This window comes from Gorilla gorilla, chromosome 9 (assembly GCF_029281585.2).
Source record: "Gorilla gorilla gorilla isolate KB3781 chromosome 9, NHGRI_mGorGor1-v2.1_pri, whole genome shotgun sequence".
Taxonomy (NCBI): domain Eukaryota; kingdom Metazoa; phylum Chordata; class Mammalia; order Primates; family Hominidae; genus Gorilla; species Gorilla gorilla.
In genome coordinates this window covers 26,205,555-26,233,224 of record NC_073233.2, presented here as the reverse complement: position 1 = coordinate 26,233,224, position 27,670 = coordinate 26,205,555, and the positions used below count along the sequence as shown (strand labels likewise).

The 27,670-nt window shown below is 43.3% G+C and overlaps 1 protein-coding gene across 9 annotated transcripts in view; it reads right to left on the bottom strand.

Annotated features, from left to right (window-relative positions):
• The window catches only part of NAV2 (neuron navigator 2), a 775,852-nt gene that overhangs the window by 272,466 nt on the left and 475,716 nt on the right, over window positions 1-27,670 (bottom strand). For all 9 annotated transcript variants that reach the window (XR_008669893.2, XM_055356422.2, XM_063711041.1 and 6 more), the window contains 2 exons: window positions 13,681-13,798; window positions 3,655-3,707 (listed from right to left, as the gene is read on the bottom strand). Coding sequence is in view for 8 of the 9 variants with exons in the window: in XM_055356422.2 (XP_055212397.2) it covers window positions 3,655-3,707; window positions 13,681-13,798 (171 nt within the window). In the remaining variant the exon portion in view is untranslated. The remainder of the gene's footprint in view (window positions 1-3,654; window positions 3,708-13,680; window positions 13,799-27,670) is intronic.

Genomic DNA, 27,670 nt, shown 5'->3' with positions numbered 1-27,670 from the left:
ATAAAAATATTAACAGCCGTTTCCAACTGGGTTGTGTTTCCATTTCCCAAATTTCATGGCTGAACTTCTGTCCACAGGAATTGATGACCTTGAATTTTTTCCTTTAGAAAACTTTGTTCTGAGGTTTCTCCCCCATATGTAGGAATCTGTGTGATGAAGCATGCACAAGGCTTGTCCCAGGTCTGAAAAGACCTCTGTGCCTATGAGTCTGTTGTACTGTGGGCTCTTCCATGCCCCTCCTTTCACCCCAGGTACAACAGGACAAGGAGTTGATGCTGCCCAGAGGCTAGAAGAGCCTCACCAGACACAGTTCATGGCAATTTGGTACAATCAATGGATGATTGTTTGTAAAACCTTCCTCTGTGGGATCCATGATTTCCTCAAGTAAACCCATTCTCCAGAAATGGGTTGCATGCCTGGCTGTCTCCACTTGGAATCCTCTTCCACCCATCATCTCTTGTGGTGAACTCTCTGACCTTTCAAGACTCACCCTTTAGAAGTTATTTAGGAACCTTCCTTGCCCTGGGGGTAGAATGGGTCCCCACAGTGCCATGCACAGGTGTCTGTGGGAGCAGCTGCAATAGTCTATTCTTCTAATTGTTCTCTGGTCTCTTGCCCACTTATCTGAGTTCTTTGAGGGCAGGGATCACATCTTGGTCACCTGTGTATTCAGCTTGGCCTAGTCCAGCGTCTCACATCAGTAGGCACTCTGTGACTGCTTGCTGATTGACAGTCTAAAAGTACACAACGCCAAGCCCATTATGATTATGCACTGCTGCCCCTGGAATCCTCTAGGTCATATTCCACAAATGTCTGCTTTTACTTCCCTATCCTCTGGGAAGACAGCCGGAGTTACAGCAGAGAACAGAGCAGCTGGGCAGCCTAGTGGGTTAGGAAGAGTGAAGGGAGGGAGGAAAAGGTGCCTTCTTCCGGGGCTTGCTCCTCCTACAAAGCTCATGCTCCTAACCTACTCTTGAGCTGAGGATACAAACTGACCCACTGAAAACTGGAATAGCACCCACTCCATTCCTGCTCTGAAATAAAACTCCTTTTGTCTCTATTATTAAAGGGCCCTAAAGGTGCTCTATCTGTTTTCTTAGGGAGTGACCGCATTAACTCTGTGCTGATTATTTTTTTTCCTAGCAGAGCCCGTTACCCTCCTAACAGGATACACTTCCCAAGTTCTCATCTCATTGTGTGTCATCTTCCTTCTGCCATGCTTTCTACGTATCTTCTCCTTTGGTATCCTCCAAACAGGAAATATTTAGCAAACAACAAATGTTTATTATTGGCCACTCAGATAAAGTCTAATTGGGAGGTTAACCACCTAGCAATCTAGAAATGGTGGCTCACACCCTATGCCATCTTCTCAAATTATACTTCCCATGAGCAAAAATGCTTTAACTCTATATATGCTTGTGTGCACACAGGTGTCCTATTAGCCAGAAAATCATCCATGCCTGTCTATCGAAAGAACTTCCTGTGTGATCTAGTGAGTTCTGCCTTATGAACTTGTCATTGTTTTGTGATGTAGGGGCAACAACAATGATCCTATTGTCCTTCTCATCATCCTATTCATTTCCTACAGAATAGAATGACTGTGGCAGAGGTTCTCACATTTTCCTGGACTCACATCCTGCACGCTGAACTACTCTCTGCTAGGCTTACCACAAGACTGTGTCTGCCTCCCTACCCCTAAGCTGGAACTAATTATCACAGACAATTATAGGATTTTATATTCTTGTGTTCTAAAAAAAAAAAAAAAAACCAGTTCACACACACAAAAACAAAAACAAAACAATATAGCACTGTCATGGCTGAAAGAGTTATAGAGAAACTGCAACACTGCATTGGTGCTATGGTAGTATTTATAAGTAACTTATTTGCATATGGAAATAAATTTGCAAAGAATCTGAAATGACAATATTACAGGTTGAACATCTCAAATCTAAAAATCTAAAATCTAAAATATGCCGAAATCCAAAACTTTTTGAGCACGACATGAGGCTCAAGGGAAGTGCTCAGTGAAACACTTTGGATTTTCAGATTTGGGATGCTGTAAGTATAATGTAAATATTCCAAAATCCAAAACATTTCTGGTCCCAGATATTTCAGATTAGGGCTACTCAATCTGTATAAGCTTGGAAGTAGACTCTAACAACATGCAAAACCTCCAATAAAAGGTGCTTAGAATACAGGTGCACCAAATAGAATAAAAGGTTGACAATTTCCACATATCAGTTCTACACACACATTATAATGGCCTGGGGCAATTGCATCAGTATCTATCCTGGAGGGAAATAATGCATCTGTTTCATATGAAGATAGGACTACATGTGTAGCATGCTTGCACTAAAATTAAGTCTTCTATCATCCAAATTTTCTCAATTATTAATACCCTAGACAGCTGCAGTAGCTGCAGCAAAAATAGCAGCCCAGCTTTTCCAAAAGTCAAAGCAGCCATGAGATGTCAGCCTGGGGACTTTCCTATGTAAGAAGTGGTTGGTCTTTGGATCAAAAAGAAAGAAAACCTTCAGTGGAACAACAACAACAAAAACTTGTTTCAGAATATAAACTGGAAAATGACTCCCCTTCCATACATACACTGACATCTTTATATTAGAAATGTGCATTAAAAAAAGCCAACTAAAATGGCTGCCTATTTGCCCAAGTCACTGGGATAACAATTCAGAAAACTAAACAGTAAACCCAAGGAATGCCAATCACTTTGGTTTATTCTGAAATGAGATCTATCAAACTGTGCCTACCCAAAGGAGGTAGGATGGGGTTACAGAAGCAAATTAAGCTTTTTTTTTTTTTTAGATTTCTGGAAGCAAATGAACATCCAGCAAAAAATAGTTGTCCTTAAGTTGCCACCTTCATGTTTTAAATAGGTTATTAGTGTTATCTTAACAGACTCTGAAAACATACTTTTTTGTAAATATTCATGCTTGAAATGTGTTTTGAAGTGAAAAACTAAGCCAATGTTTTCTGAACTCAACAATGACCATAAATTTTAATTCAAAGATTATGTGCAGGACATGCAATAAGAAAAAGAACAGATTTTTAAAAGATTAGTTTTGGGGGTTATGTATAAAGCTATAATATCAGAACTTAAATGTATCATGCCACAGAGAATATCACTTGCAAAGGTTATGTTGAAAAGCTTCAGATGTGACTACACATTTCACATTTCCTGTCACAGTTCTGATTTCACATCATTCTAACCTTTAAAGGCAATCCGACCACATGCTCCAGTTTCTGATTAGTAAGATACGATCACTTCATCCATGCCTCAGCTCCATACACAAACACATATTGATGTGGGTCTTTGAGGAAGCAGAACGAGCCATAGCAGTTCAAGTACTAAACATGTATATGTTTGTACCAGTTCTGCATAATTTGTGTCTAAGAACAAGGACAATATTTCACTTTAACTGTCTCACAATCTACATAAAAATCATAGCCATTTTTCAATAAATGCCAACAAATGTCAGAAAAGCAGAACACAGCTACTTGGAAATAGCTGTGAGTTTATTAATATAATCCCCTGGAGTAAAGCATCTGGTATGAATGTTTTCAAGATGGTCAATATCATTTAGAGGCAGGGCTTGCTGACAGAACTCAAACATTTACTACCTATGCACCACCTACCATTTGGGATCTGTTCTTCGGACAGCCATTGATGTCTTCAATCTTTTCATTTGCTGAAAAAGGAAACACAAGTCAGAAAAATAAATCACCAGAGAGACACTTTCAGTAGTGATGTTCAGGACACTTGAGGCAACCAAGTCCTAAGGCCCATACCAGGGTTTGTCCAATCACTGCAGGCATGTGAAATACTGAGACACATCTAGCAAGCTTCAGGACTTACTCATCGAGCTGCCGTCCTCCAGGGACAGCTGGGGCAAGGTCGTCATCTAAAACAGAGACAACTGCATCGATGACAGTCTTGGAGTGATGGGGCATCGTGGAAATGCTTGGAGACTGGGAAAGAGAGTGAGCTAGCTGTGATTGTGCTTTAGGCTCTTGGAAAGGCAAATACAACTGTCACAAAAGACGGAATAGTTCAGAGTGGATCAGTCCAGCTACAACTCAGCTCCCAGGGAAAAAAGCCACAAATGAAAGCATCTCACTCCATCTTTGGCCAGACTAATATTGCTTTTGTTTGTCCAAATAACTATTCCCAAAGCAGTGGCAAATGGGGAAAATGAGAAAGTGAGACTTCATCACTTTCTCCCTATGTGACTTGACCAACGCCACACAGTAAGTCCAAATTAGATCAAGGGACACACATATGTGAAGTTATAATAGCACCCAGCTACTTAGAGAAGTGATAGAAAGAGGTTGCATTGCATTCACAGGAAATCAAGTACTAATACAAAGGGGGACTGGCCCAGCTTCCCTGGGTGAATGCAGTTCATCGTAAGTATGGAGGAGTCCCTGGCATAACACAGTCCAAGATATCTATGGAGAGACTGTGTTTGAGAATACAGCAGCACAAGAAAGGCCGTAGCATAGTGGTTAGAACATTGACTTTGGAGGCAAAGATACGTTAGCGTGAATTCCAGCTGCAGAGCTTCTTAGCGTGTGACATCAGGCATGTCACTCAACCTCTTTGGGTCACAGTTTCCTCATCTATAAAACACAGTTAATACTATCTGCTTCACAAGAGAAGCAATTAGAATTAGATGATGCCAGTAAAATGCTTAGCAAAGTGCCCAACACGTAGTAAGTATTCTCTAAATGGTAGTATCATTAACCCAATAATATGTATTGTATATAAAAATTGTCTTTTTGATATCTCCGTCTCAGTTTGGAAACTCAGCTAGGGCTCCACAGTAAAGGACTAAGGGTTAGCTTCCTCTTGAAACCTTTATATGCTCCCTCTGCAATCCCATGTCCTCACCCACAGAAGGGAAAGATACACTCAGGCCTCTGTCCTCACAGCACCCTTTACCTGCCTCTGTTTTGTTCTTAATCATCCAATACATAATTCCTCCTTTTCTTGTTTTCCCAAAATATGCTGTGAGAGCCTGGCAGATGTGTATAGTTTACCTTTCACATCTGTATCCTTTGAGCTCAATAACTGCTCACAAAATTGAATTCCCCAAATAAAATCATAACATATTTTAATAAATATGATACCTAAAACTTCCAAAAAGAGAAAAGCCATTGGAAACTGTCTGAAAAAGATAATAGAATCAAAGTGTCCCAAGCCTCCAAGATTTTAGAAACCTGAATCATTATCTCAAATTGAATTCATTTTTTATCTGTTTCTATCTTGAGAGACAAGTGAAAATTAAGAAGCAAGCTAGTGGCAGAAAATTGTTTAAAAATCTAATTACCATAAGACAGACTGGTTAGTATATATTCAGTCTAATCTACACCTTTCTTTAAGAACCTGCCAGAAGTAATAGATGTTAAGGTTTATGACCCACCTGGGAAAATCCCAATCTTCAGAGATCTAATTGCATTTTCTCAACTCCTCTTAATATAAGAACACTAGGATAGGCATTGTAGAAAGCCTTGCTCCCAAAAGAGGTGCCATGAAAAGCACAAACAAGATGCCCACTGAATGGAATAAGTCATAGATGTTTGTTCTTCTGTTTATCAGAAAATATAATGAGCCAGAATATATTGCTAGCTTGTAAACTTCATAAGAACAGAGATTCTTATCTGCTTTGTTTTCTACAGTCACCCCAGAGCTTAGCACAGTGTCTGGCACACAGGAGCCACACAATAAATACTTGTTGAGTGGAACTAAGAAATAAGTCTTCTGAATATCTCAATGAATCAAGAAATCTTGATTCTTGAACATTGAGATGAATCAAGAATAGCTGCCTATTTTCAGGCAGCTATCCTTCCACTTGTAATACAGATGTACATACTAAAGTCCAAAAAAACCAAACACTTGACAAATGGCACTCTTCAATACCTGGGAAATTATGGCAGGCATGAGCTCTGACCTTGGATTTTGACACTCAACATTGGAGAGAATAAATATGCAGCTTTTGAGAATCAAGGCCAGTCAAGGTGTCTTCCAAATGGATACTCATGATGGCCAAAGTCATAAGTCATTGGATTCTGATCAATACCCAGTTCAGCATTAGGTCATTAGTGCTTGTTACAGTGGATGGATAACTGTGATCCTAATAAGTCATTTGGGACACTTTAAAGATTCTTTATATGCCACCTGAATAATGAAACCAAAGGGCTTGGTCTAATTTCTCATCTAATTCCTTTTCATGGTCTGTCACCTAAACCCAGTCAGGTGCTCTTTGAATTTAAATATCATGGCTCTTACAAGCCTAATACTTCCATTTTACAAAAGTCAAAATAAACTGATGGGGTAAAGCCTAATTATAACCACTCTAAAGAGTACACGGGAAGAGATGAATCAAATGACTAATCCAATCTCAAAATAAATAATTAATAAAATTACAAAATGAGTTTTGGGCCTCCTAGTTTCCAGTTTCATATACTTGAAATACTTCTCCTTTACTTAAATTCCCAGGAATTCCTATGGTTGTCATAAATAATTAGAGTGCTAATAGCAGCTCTGACTCTGCTGGTAAGAAGGAAGAGCTTGGTCTTCAAAGCTGAATTTAGTAACTCAGGGCAGGGGGTCTTTGGCTGCATCCCAAAAGCAGATAATCAAAGAAACAAAGGCACTTATCCCCAAAGTCCTCATCTGTGATTAAAACTGGCATCCTTAAGTGCCAATGGTAATTTATTTATCCCAGCGTATTCAAGACTTTCTTAGCCCCACTAATGCAGTAACCTGCCTGCATGCAAGGTGACAAGTTAGTGACTGGAAAGCATCAGTGCACTTTTAAAATAAGAACAGTGATATCAAGCTTATTACTTTTCAAAAGACTTCATTAAAGGATTCAGAGCATTTCAACATAGCTTGTGCATCTATGCACTTATCATCCCTGGCAGTTAACAATCCTGCCAATGGGAAGAGACAAAAACTGGCTCTCCAGAAAGGTAAATGACTTACCCAGGGTCACATAATGGTAGTAGATCATCAACAGAAAGAAGGGATAGTCCTACATGTTGTCTGAATTTCCTGGTTGTGTTCAGAGGCAGCCCAAATGGTGGTGGAAAAGAAGCTGCTATCAGGTCTTCCCACTTCTAAGAAGAAATTCTCTCTCTCTCTTTGCTCCCTTTTTCTCCAGTCCTCCTTTGTTCATCTTTTTCCTTCCTCTCTCAACTCTTATCCCCTTTTCCCTACCCCTTCTCTCTCCCTCCCTGCTTCCCTTGCTCCAACCTCTTCTGGCATCCTCCCTGCGTGACAGCAACGTAAGCAAAGGAGGGAGGCCTGTCTCTCTCTTGATTCATGCTGTTTATCCTGGCCTCTTAAACCTTCTTAATAATTCACAGAGATGCCACTGTGATGGGCTGGCAGGCAACTGCCAACTTGGGGAAGCTCATGACTCAAGAAGATAATCACACTAACAAGACGCTGAACACACAGATCCAACCTTAGCCACCAAAGGAAGGCTCCTAAAGAGCAGCAGCAAAAGGCCCACTTTCTTCTGCCTTATAGAAGATGATGGCGGAAAAGTCCCAAACAATCCCACTATCTAGGAAGCCCAGCTCCAGGGGTGTCTGGGATAGATGAAGACTTAAGAACAGCGCATGTGAAACGCATTTAAGGCCAGGCATGTGGCTCACACCTATAATCCCAGCACTTTGGGAGGCCGAGGTGGGCAGATCACTTAAGGCCAGGAGTTCCAGACCAGCCTAGCCAATATGGCAAAACCCTGTCTCTACTAAAAATACAAAAATTAGCTGGGCATGGTGGTGCATGCCTACAATCCCAGCTACTCGGGAGGCTGAGGTGGGAGAATTGCTTGAACCCGGGAGGCAGAGTCCTCAGTGAGCCAAGATCGTAACACTGCACTCCAGCCTGGGTGACAGAGTGAGATTCTGTCTCAAAATAAAACAAAACAAAAACCATTTAAGTTTTTCCTTGAAGTTACACATCAGATGTTACTTCTCAGCCTGAAAAATCAACTCTTCAACCACTGGCCCTTGTTCTTAGGCTAAAGCCCAGAATTCATTGCCTTATACCTGGTGGCCCTGCCCGACTTTGCCTTGCTGGCCCTCTGGCTCTCCTCTCCTCTCTACACACTATTTTCTCTGCTGGGAATGCCCTCCCTGACTGCTTTGCCTGTCTCACTCTTAATAAAGTCTGAAGTCTTGGCTTATAGGTAAGTTCCTTGAGGAACCTTTCTGTGATTGACACCCTCCCACCATCACCACTCCATCATAGGTCGGGTCTTGGCACCTGACCCATGATGGAGTGGGTCCTCAACCATGCCATCATCACTACACTCCTCCTGGGCCTAGAAAGCGGCTGTCCCTTAAAAGGCACAATCTTGCTGCCTACAAATTTTGATAGGCCTTCATTTAGATATGTTTTCTTTTTAACTTTTCATTTTGATACAACTTCAAACTTACAGAAAAGTCACAGGAATAGTATAGAGAATTCCCACATACATCATCCATTCTCCTTTCCTTTCTCCCTCTCCTCCCCTCCTTTATCTGTAAGGCACACATATCATCTTTCTTCTGAGCCATTTCAGAGTAAGCCACATAGATTATGCCGTTTGCTTCTTATGCTTAGTGTTTATTTCCAAAGAACTAGTATATTGTCTTCCATGGTACAGCTATAAATTCTGGCAATTTAACATTGATTTAATTCCAACATTCCAGTTTTGCCAATTGAGTAAAAAATGTCCTTTAGACCATGTTATTGCTCTGCACAGGATGCAGTTCAGGATCATGTAGTGCATTTAGCTGTCACGTCTCTTTAGTCTCCTTTATCCTGGAACAGTTTCTCAGCCTTTGTCTTCCACAGCATTCACATTTTTGAACAATGTAGCCCAGTTTTTTTTTTTTTCAATAGAATGTTCCACAATTTGGGTTTGTCTGAGATTCCTTATGATTAGTTTCAGGTTTTCCATCCCTGACTGGAATATAGCATAACTGATGTTGTGTTCTTCTCAGGGTATCACCTCAGGAAGCACATGACGTCCATCTGTCCCTCACCAGTGATGTAATTTTGATCACCTAGTCATGATGTGATCTGGATACTCCAATTAGTGCTTACTTTGTTTCCCCTTGCAGCTAATAAGCAATCAATAGAGAGATATTTTGAGACTATGCGGAAATCCTGCTCCTCCTCAAATTTCCCCCTCTAGATTTCAGCATCCGTTGATGATTCTTGCCTTAACTCCCATTCACCAGATGGTTGCAACTCCCTCTATCAGTCAGCGTTCTCCTGTAGAGTCCAGCCCTCTCTTCTCCTCCATTGATATATCTATTTTTAAATGTATCTATTTATTATTACAGGCTTGTGGATTCCTATTTTATTTAGTGGCTATAATCCACTGTTGTCCTCAATTGATTTTGATGTTCACACTGTCCCCAGATTGGATTATTCTTTGTAGCCCTACAGGGAATGACACTACCAAGGGGAGGACTTAATAAAAGAAGAGCTGCTGTGGTCTGAATGTTTGTTTGTGTCCTCCCAAAATTCATATATTCAGGTTTAATCCCTAATGTAATGGTGTTTGGAGATGGGGCCTTTGGGAGATAATTAGGTCATGAGGGTAAAGATCTCATGAACAGGATTAGTTTCCTTATAAAACAGGCCCAAGAGAGCTTGATCATGCCTTCCACCACGGAAGGACATGGTGAAAAGATGGCTGTCTGCAAATGAGGAAGTGGGCCCTCCCAAGACATAGAATCTGCCAGCACCTTGATCTTTGACTTCCAGCCTCCAGAATCATAAGAAATAAATGTCTTTTGTTCATATGCCACTCAGTCTGGTATTTTGTTATAGCAGTCTGAATCTAAGACAAGAGCTTTTGAAGGATTCCAACTCTCCACCATTAGAACTAGTGCCTGAAAAGGTAGTAATCTGCCCATCACAGGAAGTAATTAATAGAGGTTGTTGACTACTTTTTATAGAAGCAATTCATTCATCAGATCGGAGCTTTTAAAGGTCCTTTCCAAACCTGACAGTTGAGAGCTGTGGTAGATCCCTAGAAAGTAGAAAGGTGTGACATACAATTTAGAGGAATGTTTAGTGGAGTACTAAATGTTGAGAAGGGGAAACATTCAGGCCACCTATTGGAAACAATCCAACCCAGGCTGGTAGTGAATAAAATTCTTATCCCTAATCCTCTCAACTTTTCCTGAACATCACTGCATGCAAGGCACCATGCTAAATGTTGGGAACCCAGAAAGGAAGATGACTAAGACCCAGGCCCAAGACAGCAGCTGGTGGGATGACAGAGGGAGGTCCCTCTGGTTCTATGTGGGGGAGCTAGGAAAGGTCTCAAAGCGAAACTCACTTTTCAAGAATAAGTAGGAGCTTGCCAGTCAAAGAACAAGTATAGCCACTAGAATTCTGTCCAGTATAAGATGAAGTCAGTAAGATTCCAATTCTGGGAAAATTTTATGTAGATATATATAAAATTTTATGTAGAAAATTTTATGTAGATATATATAAAATTGTATGTAGAAAATTTTATGTATGTATATATAGATATATGGATATCTATATATACATACATATGTATATATTAAATATGTGTACACATACAAATATATTTTTACATTTTCTTTTAATGGGCATATATGGGGGAAAGCATGGACTTGAAAAGCAAAGTGTTCAAATGGCCAATAGTTCGGCATCCTAGTCAGAAGATGCTTCTCCCCCCTCTCACCAAGAGACCTGTGTTCATAAGACAATCTAAGAGTAAATGCTCTGAGCTGGCTGATAGACAACTGAGGAAAGAAGTCACACAGGAGATGCCTATAACTGCTGTCTTCTCACTCCTTTTAGCCTGTTCTCTACATACAGAGCAGAGTTTCCAAGCCCCAGCACAGCCAGTCTGGCGAGAGAGTCACATGCTGACATCCAGCCTTACTTGAGGAGTCTCTGGACAAAGCGATCCTGTGTTGGAGGGTGGAGGGTTTACGGAAGCAATTTAGTGGCCTCAGGTGTGGCCTGGACTACTGGTGCTAACTTGGGTCTCTGGAACTGCAGACCAGTACCCTAGGCCTAAAGATGCCACTGTCTAGGGAAGTTCATCTCATCTGAATAGATTCAGGGAAGCATCATCCTGAGCAATGATAAAACTGCTAACTTACATTTTCATAGCACTATGTTTAGAAAATGCACAACATACATACTCCCATTTGCCTCTTCTGAGCCCGAGGCAGACATGACTAATCTATCACAACATACTGACACAGATATTGAGACCTCATCATCCTTCCATACATACCTTTCTAGGTAGCTGCTGCCAAGTGCTATCTGGAACATGCCATAGATTTCAAACTTATGTCATATTTGATACCTAACTTGAATTTCATAAGACTGCTGTAAGATCAGATAAAACAAGCATGAATATCCTCATTTTAAAGATGGAGAAACAGGCAGCAGAGCTGATCCCACAATCAGGAGGGATGGAGCTGGAATGAAGGTAAGACCTCTCAGTATGATCCTTTTTATATTCCCTCTCTTGCTGCCTGTCCTAAAACCTGGGAAGTTTTCAGGTAGAAACACTCTGCACAGCTGCAAAACTCAGTCAAAGTAGGCCCACATGCATAATGTGATTCTGCTGATGTGGGCTTCAAAACCCAGCTCAGATGCAAGTTGTATTTCCATGACCATCCTACCAAAAAAAAAAAAAAAAATGGTACCCCTTCTTCTGAGGTCTCAGCCTTCCACATTTGTTATTTATTCTTAGCAAGGAGTACAGAACTGGAACACATTGGTGCTCAATAAGTGGTTACTAAAGTGAAGGAGGACAAAACCCCGCACTAAGTTAAGCATCTCTGGAGTAAAAAGTAATATAATACAGCAGAGCAAAGAACAGAAGCTTTAGAAGCAGACTGGCTGGGTTAGAATTCCCACGGAGACTAGTCAGGTGACATTGGACTACTAAGCTTCACCGGGCCTCAATTTCTGCATCTGTAAAATGGAGAGAATACCACTTACTTCAAAAGGGTTTTGAGAAAATGAGAGAAATTTTAAAAGAGCTTTGGACAATAATGATGAAGCGTAAGAGGAAGAGGAAGAATTGGAAAAAGGAATGTGGCAGACAGACTTTACAGCGACCCCTAATGATGCCTGCACTTTGGTATTCATGCCCTTGTATCATCCTGTCCCCTTTGAGTGTAGGGACCTGTGACTTGCTTCTAACCAATAGACTATGGCAAAGCTGGTAAGGTGCCATTCCCATGATTATGTTAAGTTAGGTAAGATTCTACCTTGTTAGCAGACTTGTTCCAGAAGCTTTCTCCCATGCTGGCATTGAGGAAGCAGGCAGATATTGGGAGGCCCATGTGGCAAGGAGCTGAGAGCAGCTTCTAGGAGGTGATGGTGGCCTCCAGCTGACAGCCACCAAGAAGCCAGGGCCCACAGTCTTATAACAGCAAGAAAATTAGTTCAGCCAACAAACTGAGTGAACACAGAAGCAAACCCTTCCCCAGTTAAGCCTCCAGATGAGAATGCAACCCTGGGCAACAGCTTGACTGAAGCCTTGCAGAGGCACCCGGCTAAGCTATGCCTAGAGTTCTGATGCACAAAAGCTGTGAGATAATAAAGACATGTTGTTTTAAGTGGCTAAGTTTGTGATAATTTGTTATACAGCAACAGAAAACTAATACAGGGAGAGGAGGAAAAAGGAGAAGAGGAGAATCAATGGCAGGTAGTCTAAGAAATCAATCACAAGACAACAGGGAAAACAAACTCCTTTCTCTTTGAATGGCAGCAGTAGTCCAAAAGTTTCAGCTAAGGCCAACCTTCTGTGTTTTCAGGTACGTACTCCAAGGATTTGAGCAGAGCTCCAACTATGAAAGACTACTTCTCACACTTAAAGGGTAAGCAACTTTTCCACAACAACATGCCAGAGAGGCTGGGCCCTGTCCTCTCCTTGCACCTTCTCCCTTGGCCAAGGCTACCAGTAACAGTAATCAGGCTAATGCTGTCCAATTGACCTCTAAGCCTCCTCGGTCTGCTCTGGGCTCTCAGTCAGGCCCATGGGGTGGTTACCTTAAGGCCCAAGGCAAAGCTGTGGCCAGTATCCACCCACGTGCCTTCACTGGAGGAACTCTCTCCTCCCAGCACATGGCCAAGGCATGACAAATTCCACTGCTCAAGTTCCCTTCCCCTAGTATTAACCAGGACCATCTAATCCTCTCTGGAGTCTTAGCCTTTGATTTCTCAGACCCAAGTAGAGTTGGCAGGATTAAACCAGCCCCACGTTACTTTTTTTTTTGGAAATATTTCCAGAGTAATCCACAAAAGTACCATCCAAAGGGGGAAATGAGAGAGCCAGAAAGATAAGGGGAGGCAAGAAGTGGGGCAGAACACCTCTTCCCCAAACCACCAGCATTTCCCTCTGGCCTTGGCCAGCCTTTCTTCTAAGAGAATCAAGATGATATTTCTGTGTATGTGACCTTAACAGGAAAAGCATAAAATCAAGCTGGTACTCACACAACTTAGTCAAAACACAAATCAAATAAATTGTCAAGACATGAGACAGAAAGCTGCCTTCTGAGAGATTTCAGTGCTCTGTTCCCCTCACCCCGGCCTTTTGAGATGGCTCCACTGTAACTCATTACCCCCAAGGTAAAATCTGCTCTTACCCACAACCTGGATAATCTGGGCCAGGAGGACGCCATCTGTCACATCTTGCTGGAGATCCTTGATGAGACGCTTGTGGCCGGATTTGGCTAGGTAATGATTGGCCCAGTCTGTGTAGATCTGTGAAAAAAGCAAACAGGCAACTTTAGGAAGCCAGTCGGATCCCCTCTCAGAGTCTGAGGCAGCTGCTCGGGCCGGCACAGTGGCCACTGTCCCATTGGTGAGCTTTCAGGGCCAGCCAGCACCATTAAAATTCAGTGCATTGTGCTGATCACGCATTCAGCTAACCATAGCTGGGCCTTAGCCTATTGAGAGGACTGCTGTCAAGATTCAGGGAAAAACTAAAGAAAGCTTCAAAACATGCAGAGGGCTGAATGAGACAGGGGACACAGAACTAAACAGTCTGCTCCAGACGGCTTTGAGAGGCTGCAGCTTTGAGAGGCTGCGACTCTAGATGCAAGCAAAGTCTCCCCCACCCCTTCCCATCTTTTTCTCTTTATTGAGAAAACGTATGGGGAGGTTACCACCCAACAGGCATCTCTTAATGGGCCATTTCAGGGTAAGGAGGGCTATTGAGCTATTCTGAGTTCTCAGGAGCCTGGGTCCCTTGAAAAGAAGCCAAGTATGAAAACAGAGCCCCTTCAATTACTCTTGTGTGAGTGAAGTTATTTATGGCCTCACAATAATCTCAAATTTAATCGGTTTAATTTAAAAGCCAGGCATCATTTTCACTGTTGGGATTCTGTGAACAAAACCCAGCAAATTCCAACATATTTAAACACAACACTGTTGTGTGCAGCATTTTAGAAGGCAAAGACTGGCTGACCCATGGAATCAGGAGAACAGACCCCCTTGGGGAACATATCTGACCTGCTCTTCCTGGTCACCGAATGGTCAGGAAAGAAGAATATTTTCTTTCCAAACAGGCCAACAAGCACAAGAAAACTCTTGCCTGAAAATTTTCTCCCCAACCATCAAAGCCAAAAACAAAACAAAAAACCTTCTGATTTTGAGTGCCAAGTTCCATGCATGGACTTGTGAGTTTGCAGAAGAGTGTATATGTGAACATGTAGGCCTTAGGGTATCAGCACCTCTTTTTTTCAGATGGATAGGAACAAATGATTGGTCAAAAGGACAATGTCCTGCCTCAACTGGTTAGTGACAACAGGCTCAAGTACTAATCCCATGATGTCTCCACCAAAATGATGAAGGTGATCATTCTACCTCAACCAGTAGGCCTGCTCCGAGGATCCATGTGACTCCCAGAGCAGCATATGGTCTCATCCTCACCCTCCATCCTGTTCTTCCAAATGCCTTTCCCAGTGTAATCCCACACAATGGTCACCTCCGCCCCCCAGCAACACTCCTGGAATGGGAACAGGAGCCGGGGTCAGGTTTGCCAAGCAGAGACCTTCTAAGGAGGTAGCATCTCTGGCTACTCCACCTGGGGACCATGAGGGCCTCATACCAGGAAGTGATGAGGTGGAGCTGCATCTTCTGGTTCCTGAAGAGATGAGAGCTGTAGAACCTGTCCCCCACCCACCCACCTAGAAGCTCTGTCTTCCACTGCAAAGGTGCACCCACAGTGTCCTATTTCACAACACAGCCCAAGGATCCAATCCTTAAATCCATGCTAGTCTCCTTCCCCGTGACTCTCCAGTTGTCAGAGACCAACGATCCAGTAAAGCAAGAGTATTTTCAATTTTATAAGCACAAAGAAGGCTCAGGAAGTAGACCATCACCTTTGTAATGACAATAGCCAACTTGAAATTTAAAAGATCATTAAAGAAAAGTATTAAGAGGGAGAGAGGAAGGAAAATAAACATTAAAAGGAAAAGAGGCAGACATGGGTTCAGGTCCCAGTTCTGTAGGCTCCACAAGAGTAGGGATTTGGGCATGTTTTGTTTAATGACGTATGCCAAGTACGTACAAGAGCACTTTTGAAAGAGTGCCTTATGCAGAGAAGGAGCTTAATAAATCCAACTAACATACAGTGCTTACTACATGCCAGGCACTGACATAAACATTTTACGCACGTTAACTCATTCAATCCTCATTCTATGTGGCAGAGGTTATTATTGTGTCCACTTTTCAGAGGAGAAAACTGAAGAGCAGAAAGGCAAAGTAACCTGCCCAAGGTCACAAATAAGCGGCAGAGCCAGGATTTGAGCCCAGACTAACCTATTTTACAATCCCTTTGACATCCTACAATGCCTCTCTGAATACAAATGTGAATGTTAATCGAGTTATTCATCCCTTCCCTGGCATCCTCCTACTGACTCTAGGTTCATGCCTCTATTATGTTCTCAGTGAAAGAATTTATTTTATTTTATTTTTATTTATTTTTTCCCAATACAGAATCTCGTTCTGTCACCCAGCCTGGAGTGCAGTGGCGTGATCTCGGCTCACTGCAACCTCCGCCTCCCGGGTTCAAGAAATTCTTCTGCTTCAGCCTCCCAACTAGCTGGGATTACAGGTGCACGCCACCACGCCTGGCTAATTTTTGTATTTTTGTAGAGACGAGGCTTCACCATGTTGGCCAGGCTGGTCTCTAATTCCTGGCCTTGTGATCTGCCCACCTCAGCCTCCCAAAGTGCTAGGATTACAGGCGTGAGCCACCACACCCGGTCCCAGATTTTAAAAGTAATCAAAACCCAAACCTAGATCTTTCCCTTGCTATCTGAATGCCTTTGGATAAGTGACTCTACTTTTCTGGGCTTCAGTTTACTCACCTGTAAAATGAGTACAATAAGGCCTGCTTCAGAAGGTCGATGTGAAGACTCAGAGTGGCACTATATGGAAGTGCCTGTCCTGATCCATGCTGGGGCTCAGGAAGTGAAGGCAACTGGGGAGGAGGGTAATAAAGAGGCGTGCTCTGGAACTGACTGAGTTGCTTTAATCTTAGCTTCTATGCTATCAATTCCCTCTGTGCCCTCTGGCCTAAGTGTTGTCATTTGCAAGATAATGATACCTACATCATTGGTATTATGAAGATGAAATGAGCTCATACATACAAAGGTCACAGAATCTGGCACATGCTAAGTGTTCAGTAAATAAAAAATAATAAAAAATTTCATTAACAGCTTCATGAAATGGGCATAACAAAATCAGCCACAGCCTCCACCCTGAATCTCCAGGATACAAATGACTCAAGGATTTCTTCCCCTTCTCACAGCCAAATTTCAAGAGTCTGGAATATCCCCTCCCTGGAATAACAAAGTATGGCACAGTGTAAAAGAAAAACAAGTCAGAAACCGGCCAGGCTGGTATATAAAGCAAGGCTTCCTTCCCTAACTAGGGGATGCACCACACTGCTCTCTCAAACCCTGGAGGGATTTCCTCAGCCACGTGGGAGGGACCATGAAGTTTACAGTTTAAAGCCACGTGCACCTAAAACATCAGCTCAGTGAGAAGTGAACATCAACAAGGGCACAGCTGAGTGGGATGAGATGCTGTGCCTCAGCTCATCGCTTCTTAGATGATTAAGGTTCTTTAAAATAGACGTACTGTCTCTACAACTAGGTTTCTTTGTGAGTTTGCACAACACAGCAAGAAGCCAAGGTTAAACTTATTTCAACAAGTGCACATACACACACACTGCGATTACAGAGCCATGGTGAGGCCACACAAGTATCAGGTACACTCACAAGAACTTCTACAGGATAGAGTGGTTGGAAACGGCTCTGCCAAAGTGAACTTCTCATTCTGAAACAAGAGCTCTTCTCTCAACTTTAATTTACCTACACATCAATGCCAAATGAACTTTCCTAGGGCACAGCTCTAATCTAATTACCTGTTTAAAAAATCATCAATGGCTCCCCACTTCCCACTGAATTAAAGGCAAACTTGAGCCCAGGAGTTCAAGACCATCCTGGGCAATGTGGTGAAACCCCCTCCCTACAAAAAACACAAAAAATTAGCCGGGTGTGATGGCACGTGCCCATAGTCACAGCTACTGAGGAGGCTGACGTGGGAGGATCACCTGAGCCCTGTAGGTCAAGGCTGCAGTGAGCCGTCATGCATCATTGCACTCCAGCCTGAAAAAGGAATGAAATTCTGAAACATGTTACAACATGAATGAACCTTGAAAACGTAATTCTAAGTGAAATAAGCCAGATACAAAAGGACAATATTGCATGTTTCCACTTACAGAGGTACCTACAAGAATCAAATTCATAGAGACAAAGTAGAATAGGGGTTAAAAGGGTCTGGGCAGAGGGAGGAAAGGGAAGTTTTATGGGTACAGAGTTTTGGTTTGGGATGTTGAAAAAGTTCTGGAGATAAATAATGGTGATGGTTATATACCATTTGTTACATGAATGTACTTAATGCCACTAAATTGTATATGTGAAAAATGGTTAAAATGGTAAATTTTATATCTATTTTATACCATCCCCCCCTTAAAAAATTGTTTTTAAGAGTCAAGGTCTCACTCTGTCTCCCAGACTGGGGTGCAGTGGGGTAATCAAAGCTCACTGCAGCTTCGAACTCAGCCAGCTTCCCTGACTTAAATGATCATCCTGCTTCAGCCTCCCGAGTAGCTGGGACTACAGATGGTGCCATCACACCCAGCTCATTGTTGATTCCCTCCCCTCCCTCCCCACCCTCCCCTTCCTCCCCTTGGTAGAGACGGGATTCTGCTATACTACCTAGGCTTGTGGAACTCATAGAACAAAGGATCCTCCCTCCTAGGCCTGGGCGTGGGCTCGCAAAATGCTGGGATTCCCAGATTACAGGCCGGTGCACCACACCAGGAGCAAACACTTTCCACTTTAAAAATTCAGTTTGTGATTGGCTGTCATTCAGTATTATGCTAATTAAGCATGCCTGTTTTTAAACTTCTTAAAACAATTTTTTAAAATTAAAAAATACGATAAAAATAATAAAGGCTAACTCTTCACACTTCAGTCAAGGCAGCCTTATCATCCGTCTGTCCCAGAAAGTCCTCCAGCCTTTGAAGGGGAGGCAGCCTGTGTGGAAGAATGCAGCCTTTGGAATCTGACCTAGTCAAGCTGGCCGTTGGCCCTGGGCAATGTTAGTTTCTACTAATCTTTCTGTTCTTTGGTTTTATCCTCCATAAAACAGGGATTATATCAAACACATTATAAGGCAGCGGCTGGCAAACTGCAACCCAGGCCAATTCTAGCTGACCACCTATTTATGTAAACAAATAGGCGTTCAACAACCTCGGGACAAGTATCGGGACACAGACTCATCCATTTATGGTCTCTGGTTGCTTTCGTGCTACAAAGCAAAGCCGAGCAGTTGTGACCGAGAGACCTGTGGCCCACAAAACCTCAAGTACTGACTTCCAGCTCTTCACAGAAAGTCTGCCAGTCTATGTTATAAGGACCAAATGAAATGATACACCTACACATACCACATGCTCAGTAGTAATAATACGATAACCCTCAGGAAAACCGGACACACCCCACACTTCCCTCTCTCTGAACTCAGTCTATCCCCTCTGCCCAGGTGCCTCTGCTGCCTGAGGCCATCTCACCCAGCTTAATTCCAATGCCTGGCCCCCATCAAGTCCCTCTTAATTTCCTGACCCAAACCTCAGCTGCCTGTGATATAGCAGATGTAGAGAACGTGTATGCTGGCACCACTTTCCACTCCCACTCACCCATCTCTGCACTGCTGGTAGTGCGTCACAGGGGCTGGCCCACGGCAGGAGGCTGGTAAGTGGTCGCCAGGTAGAGCTGAACATGGAGAAAAAGGGCAAATCTTGGGAAACTGATTACACTTGAGACTTACATGATGTGGGCTCTCAGCAAATCCTCCAACCAGAATCTCTTTATTGATTAAAAAGAGCAGGGAGCAGGGAAAATAAATCACTCCATAGCTCAGGCTCATTAATCAGAAACCATTTAACAAGGATCATTAATTATCTGGAGTTTCCTCTCCCTTCCCTCCCTGTCCCCAGCTCTCAACTTTTTGAAGTGAATCAAGAAAACACCTAGATTTATGTTTTAAATCAGTGTTCATGGGCCATGCTAATCATGGACATAAATTCAGCCCCATCTCCTTCACTTGCTGTTTCAGTAGCTCATGCAAGGAAAATCATTCTTCCAAGGGGTACCCTTGAAAAATAAACTTATAATTTCTTTAGTCATCAAAGATAGATTTCATCAGGTCCAGCAATTCAGCAAAAACGGAGCAATGTGCGTGTTGAGTAAGGGCTCAAGATTTTGAGTAAGGGCTTAAAGCAAGCAGGCTTCCTGTCTGAGCCTCAGCTATCCAGAATTGTTTTCTCCAAAGCCTTTCATTCCCTAAAATGATGGAAAATTGAGGGCTGCTGTTGCTTTTTCCCGAGGAGCCCATTGATTCTTCATCCTGGTTTGCCCCCAGGTGGATAGCTGTGAAGTTTCAGTAGAAACTGATAGGACAAAGAACAGCAGGAAAGACCAAAACCACCATCCCATCCCCAATTCCAATTCTAAATCATCAAGTCATTTCACGAGAAAGTCTCTAGGATCCTTTGACACTAGTACCCAAGAATGAGTCCAGCCATCCTCTTGCTCCAATCACTCCATCTTGCAGAGGTACCCCTCTGCCCATCCCTTCTAACCAAAAACTCAGTGTTCCAGAACTGCTCTGTGAGGGAGAGAAGCTGCTGTCAAAGGCTTGACAAGATAAAAGGGGAAGGAAAGCTAAGACAGCTAAACAGTGAATTCATTTTGATTCACTTTATTACCCCTGACAGAATTTTAAGGAGTGCATCATTTGTTTGCTTATAACTCCACATCATTCCACATCAAACAGGCTGAAATCCAAAAGAGAACATTTTGACAGATCAATTCAAGTAAAGAACCTAATCATTAGTTGTAATAACAAAAACTGATAATAATTGTACCATGTTAAACCAAAGGGGATAATAACACTGCTAAGTTTATACTGCAATTAGCCCTCAAATGAAGCAGGGTAGCACTAAAGAACCCAAGAAAAATTCTGCAAAACAACTGCACTGAAAGTGCTAGAATGGAGCCTTAGCAACCAAACTATAAATGCAGATGGATATGCCAGGCAGCCTGATGGATCCAGAGGCAGATGGCATCAGGTTAGCAGCTCCAGGAGAAACAGAGCAAACTGTATTTCTTAGAAGGAAATGCCAATGTGGAGACTAATGTTTAAAGTAAACCAGTCGTTTAGCATCTGAGGCATTTCCAGTGGATTGATTGTAACGGGAATGCTACTGTTTGGCCCCAATTCAAGAAGCCTCACTCTAGACTTTGGTAATGTCATCATATAATGCCTTTTTTTTTTTTTTTTGGGACAGAGCCTCACTCTGTCTCCCAGGCTGGAGTGCAGGGGTGTGATCTTGGCTCACTGCAACCTCCATCTCCTGGGTTCAAGTGATTCTCCTGCCACAGCCTCCCAAGTAGCTGGGATTAAAGGTATGCACCACCATGCCCAGCTAATTTTTGTATTTTTAGTAGAGATGAGGTTTCACCATGTTGGCCTGGCTAGTCTCAAACTCCTGGCCTCAAGTGATCGCCCTCCTCAGCCTCCCAAAGTGCTGGGATTACAGGCATGAGCCACCACACCTAGCCAACACAATGTCATTTCTAAGACTGAGCAGTATGTGGTTAAATGGTTTAGTTCTGAATGCTCTGGAGTATAAAAAATGATTTTGCAACAATAGTAGAGTGTTCATCTTGTCCTTGAACACCACAAAGAATGTCACCGCTTATTCAATTGTTCACAATTTTAAGAAAGTCGAAATGCACCATTTGTTATCAAGAGCTAAGCTGGTGACACATTCATTCCTGCATCTGCAGCATCTAGCAAGGAGTATGATACCCATCCCCACAGGTATCAACCACAAGTCCACATAACATTTTAGCTGCATGGGGTGAGGAAACCGAAATTAGCTGGTGGCTTTTTCCCACTTTCCTCTCTCCTTAACGGTTTAATGTATCCTCCTTTTAATGTAGCCCACCTTGGGATTGAAAACCACTGCCTTACAATAGTCAAATAGGTGAAATGGTGTCCCCAGCCCTACACACTGGAGAAACAGGCAGAGCACAGAGAAGCAAGTCTTTTGCTCAAGGCTGCACAGCACAACAGGGGTTTCTGCTCTCCGGTTTCTCAGAAAAGTCCGGTTCTGCCCAATGTCCCTGCAGTGCCCCACATGCCCAACCTCTAGGGCAATGACCATCATTCTATCCCCATCCTTGCCATCTTCTGATGTATTACTTGGGACATCTGTGGGCTTTCCGCAACCACAAAATCATAAAGGCAAGTGTCTACAGTCTCAGGTGTAGGTGTGGACCAGGGTTGAACTCTGGCTTTGCCTTATAAGCTAGGTGACCCTTGGGGAGTCATATCCCTTCTGAACATCAGTGTCCTTCTGAACTTGTGCAGTGGTGATATACAGTTGCTTTACAGATTAAATGAGATCATATAAGTGGTTAACACAGTGTCTGGCACATAGTATGTAGTAAATAAACAACCATTATTAATATTCAAATGAATAACACTGAGTTTTGGAGGAATAAGTCATTCTAGATTGCTGAAGGTTTACACTTCTGAGAGCCACACATTTTAAACTATTCCACTGGGATTTTTTTCCAAACAGATTATAATGATCTGATTTTTAATTAACACAATTGCACTTTTTATTTTCTTTTCTTGTCTTTTTTTTAATACTTTAAGTTCTCAGATATGTGTGTAGAACGTGCAGGTTTGTTACATAGGTATACATGTGCCATGGTGGTTTGCTGCACCCATCAACCCGTCATCTACATTAGGTATTTCTAATGTTATCCTTCCCCTAGCCCCCGAGCCCCCTACAGGCCCCGGCCCCTGGGACGTCACTATAAATGATAGTGTTTTGATGTTTACAGGGATGTGTCCTTAGGACCTACTGAGTTGCTGGACCTTCCTTAAGAGACCCCAGAGTCTTTAGAAACTGTATAAGCTGGGCACAGTGGCTCACACCTGTAATCCCAGCACTTTGGGAGGCTGAAGCAGTCAGATTGCTTGAGCCCAGGAGTTTAAGACCAACCTAGGCAACATGGTGAAACCCTGTCTCTACAAAAATAAGAAATAGGCTGGGCACAGTGGCTCACACCTGTAATTCCAACACTTTGGGAGGCCAAGGTAGGCAGATCACCTGAGGTCAGGAGGTTGAGAACAGCCTGGCCAACATGGTGAAACCCCTTCTCTACTAAAAATACAAAAATTAGCCAGGCATGGTGGTAGGCACCCGTAATCCCAGCTACTTGGGAGGCTGAGGCAGGAGAATCACTTGAACCTGGGAGGCAGTGGTTACAGTGAGCCAAGAACACGCCATTGCACTCCAGCCTGGGCGACAAAAATGAAAATACATCTCAAAATAAAATAAATTAGCCAGGTGTGGTAGCATGTGCCTGTGGTTCCAGCTACTCAAGAGGCTGAGGCAGGAGGATTGTTTGAGCCCAGGAGGTCGAGGCTACAGTGACCCCTGATCACCACTGCACTCAGCTAGAGTAACAGAGCGAGACCCTGTCTCAAACAAAACTCTGTATAAAGTAAGAGCACATACTGTTTAAGCAAGAGCCATGCTGGAACTTTTCCCTCAAGGAAAACCCATAAGTAGAAGGATTTTGTGACACCCCTTTGAGCTGCCCCAAGGTACAGCAGGGAAGGCTCTTTAGTTCTCAGCTGATCTTGAGCCAAGTAAGACTCCTAGAAAGCTGGGTTCCAGGAGCAATGAGATGTGAATGGGTTCTCTATTCCCCATCTGAGCATATGAGGAATTGTATTGCCAGCCTTTGCTCTTGACATATGTTTTGTAATATGGCTAACATGAACATTTATACCAAAGGGTATAAATCCCTGTCTGGACCCAGAAGAAGGCAGCAGGGGGAGGGGAATAGCCATCTGCTGGTTTCTTCCCTTTTTATCTGCAGTAACCTACTTGCCTGCACAACCACCAAACAAAGATAAACCCTAATACCTGCCCACCTAGAAGCCTTTGTTTCAAAGGGATACTCACACAGAGCAAGTGACCAGCAAGAGTGGCACAGCTTCTCATTAATTAGGATTTTCAACTTTTTCCACATCCTGGGACTATCCCTACTCCTAACTTTGCCTCTGAATATCAAGTAGCTTAGAGCTGCATGCGTGCCTTGGTGCATGAAGCAAACATTGCCTGAGCATCTACCTGTGCAGGGGGCAATGCTTGCTCCAGTCTTATGTAGGATGGTAACTACCATCTGCCAAATGTCTACGGTGAAATGATTAAGAGAACACTTCTTAGAGTCAGATAATTTAGTTCCAAACATGCTCCAAGCATTTCCTGATAGTTTTAGTAACTTGCCCAGAATTACCCTATCTGAGACTCAGTTGCCTCATCTGTAAAATGGATCACCCATTTTGGTTACTGTGAGATTGAAATGAGATAATCTACCAATGCCTGACACACGGCAAGGGCTCAACAGGTTAGCTGTGATTATAATTACCATGAAGATGATGCCATGCCATGTGAACACTTTACAAACAAGGGATTCCTTCAGTTTCCAACCCACCTCTGCAGGAGATATTATTTTCCCCATCTTACAGATGAGGAAACTGAGGCTCAAAGAGGTAAAGTGACTTTCCCAATGTTATGTGACAAGTACGCAGGGTTTGAAAGCAGTAACTGGCTCCTAATGATGCTACACTGTTACTGAGGGGCCCACACAGAAACCACTAGCCACAGAAGGTCAAGTGCTACAGCAGTGCGGAAAAAGCAGAGAGGGAGGGAAAGGCATATTGCATAATACCCATCACAGTGTTTCCCCTGTCCCTGGGAACAGGGCTGGCCACTTGTCACTCAGGACTAACAGACCCAAGAGGGGAGCTGACACTTTCCCATGTCACCAAAGCACAAAGCAAACATAGTTTCACAACAATCTCACTGTAGCAAAAACAAAAATGCCAATATAACATGAGTTACCATTGCAGGACTGTATCCAAGTAGGGAAACACTCAGGGGCAAAGTCTCCCAGTTCTTCCAGTCTGTGGTGTGCAAGGCTGGTCTGGGACCCCATGCAGCAGCAGACACTGGGTCATGCCTGTGAATGGCACCACAGCCACACAATGGTGACATTGTCTGTTGGGAACATGAACAAGCCACAGGTGGGTGTACACAGCACCTCCAGAGGTTTTGAAACTATGCCTTTAAAAAAAATAAACCAGGCTGGTGAACGTGCTGGGAGAAACAGGTGATATTTTAAGGATGAGGGTGTAGATGCCTGCTTCATCCACACCTCAGAGTAACCCACATTCAGTGCCTACGAGCTTCCTCTTTTTTTTTTTTTTTTTTTTTTTTTGAGACGGAGTCTCGCTCTGTCGCCCAGGCTGGAGTGCAGTGGCGCAATCTCGGCTCACTGCAAGCTCCGCCTCCCGGGTTCACACCATTCTCCTGCCTCAGCCTCCCAAGTAGCTGGGACTACAGGTGCCTGCCACCACGCCTGGCTAATTTTTTATATTTTTAGTAGAGACGGGGTTTCACCATGTTAGCCAGGATGGTCTCAATCTTCTGACCTCGTGATTTGCCCGCCTCGGCCTCCCAAAGTGCTGGGATTACAGGCGTGAGCCACCGCACCCAGCCCTCGATCTTCCTCTCAATGCCCCGTTTCATACTTCATATAATAGAAAGTACTTTCCTATTCATTTCCTCATTTGATCACTACCCCCTATGTGCTAGGAAGTCTGTGCTTCTGTCTACTGTGTGCCAGGTGTTTTGTACCTGTGATCTCATCTACACTCTCTCACTCACTGGAGTAACAGCTCCAATACGCCAGGACCAAACATTTAGAGCAGTCCTTGTCACACAGTAGGTGTTCACTAAACAGTTGTTGAATGGATGATCAGCCCCATTTTACATACTGGAAAACAGGCTCTAAGAGGTTAAGGTGCACAGGATCACATAGCTAATAAAAGGTGAAGCTCCACCTGACTCAAGCTGACCAGCCTCACGGCTACCACCTCTCACCATGGCAAAATATGTCTCCAGCTCTCCCTGTAAACTCCCTGGAAAATCAAATAAGTCCAAGTGAGACTGAAAACTGGAATTCTTACTGGTCACTTCAGAACAAAATTGAGTCCCTTTCTACAGCACTTCCTCCCACCCTCTCCAACCTTAGAACCCAGATCTGAACAACTTTTAACCACAATGTCTACTAGCTGCCAGAAAGCCAAATGTCAGAGCCCTGCTAGGAATTTTTCAAGTGTTTTTTCTCCCTGTGTTCATTAGTTACTGACTAATCAGATGCATTCTCCTTCCAAGTGCTTCCTCTGGTATGATGGCAATCAGGCCCTTGCAGAAAGGCTTGGGAGCAGCTGCAAGCACACTTATTGACAGCAGACATCAATCAGTGCCACTGCCTGACAGGGCAGCCACACCTAAGTGGGTAGTGAGAACCTGGGCCACTACAAGGCCTCTCTCTGGTCTGGTCACAAACAGACCTTTTAAGTCGTAGCCTCCATCCAGTTGTTCAAACTTCCATAGCTCCCCTCACCTTCAGACTGCAGACAGAGGGACTGTGAGCTGCCCTCATCCAGCCAAACACCTCAGCTCCACCTTCTAGGCACAGGCTCCCTAGGACGTCTGGCCTTATCATGCCCAGCCAAGACCTTGGAGTCTTGGTTGACGTCTGACAGGTTGCTTAACATCTCAGGATTGTTGAGGGGATAGAATGAGAGATTAGATCCGCAGTTTAGACACAGATTACACTGAGGCTTTGTGGCTTTGGGCAATCCACCACTCTCTAAGCCTCAGTTTCCACATTTGTAAAATGGGATAATACTCTTATTATCTGTTGTAAAGACTAATGTGTCTATTGTGAGGACTCAATGTTTGTAAAGTGCTTAGCACATAGGTGGTGCCTTTACTGTTAGTTTCCTTTCATTATTTCCGTCATCTCCATGTCCCTAAAAAATGCCTTCAAGTGCATCAGCTGGTGACATCCCTCACACCACAGTTCCATGCTACTCTAACCCTCAGTCCCTATGGGCAGGTTCTCTGGTCCCATGTGCCTCCCTGGTCCCCTCCACTTAGCAGAACGCCCCCTTCTCCTAGAAGCCAACCCTGCCCGCCAGGCTTCTGTGTGAACTGGGAGTTCAGAGAAGGCAATTAAAACAACCCTGTGGGACAGGCTCCCCAGCCTCTGTGCCTTTTCACACGCTGCCCTCTCTGCCTAGGGTGCCCTTCCCCCACCACCTAGGAAATGCCCACTTGAAATCTGAAAAGCAAAGTAAATGTCAGTCCCCGTAAAGCCATTCCCAACCTGCTTGCCTACTCCTAACAGAATTACTCATTTTTTCTTCTCACCTCTGAAAGCACTTTGCATCTGCCTTTATCCTGGCTGTTGTAACTACTCACATCTGTCTCAATCAGGAGCTTCTATAGAGTAGAGAACAAGTTTTATACATATTTAAAACACAAGCACAACACCTGACTCACTACAGGAACGTGATAAACAAGCACTCATTGATTTACTGGTGGGTGGGTAGATGGATGAATGGAAGAAAGTAAAAATGGATGGAGGAAGGGAGGGAGGAAGATCTGGGTAAACAGACTGGTGAATGTTCAGATGGATGGAAGCGTGGATGAGTGGGTGGAAAAAGAGAGATGAATGATTAAATGGTGGGGGATGCACAAATAGACAGACGGACTAATGGGTGGGACAGATGAATAAGTATGTTCCCCTTCACTGCCTAGATTATAAAGTCCATAAAACCAACATATTTCATGTAGCTTTTAGACCAGTCATAGCAAAAGGCCCACAGCAGGCACTGGTAAGTAACACTGCCATGAGACAATTTCAGTAGCTTGGTAGTAGGACCCACCCGACGGTGGATGCTAAAATGCTATTTTCAAAGATACAAACACACATACAGTGGTATGCCAGGGCAGGCATGGACTGGCTCAAGAGAGTTGGTTGTAACATTTTCAGTAAATTTTGGAGCTAATTGTTAACTATTTTAATAATTAAATTATATAAACTTAAAATTATA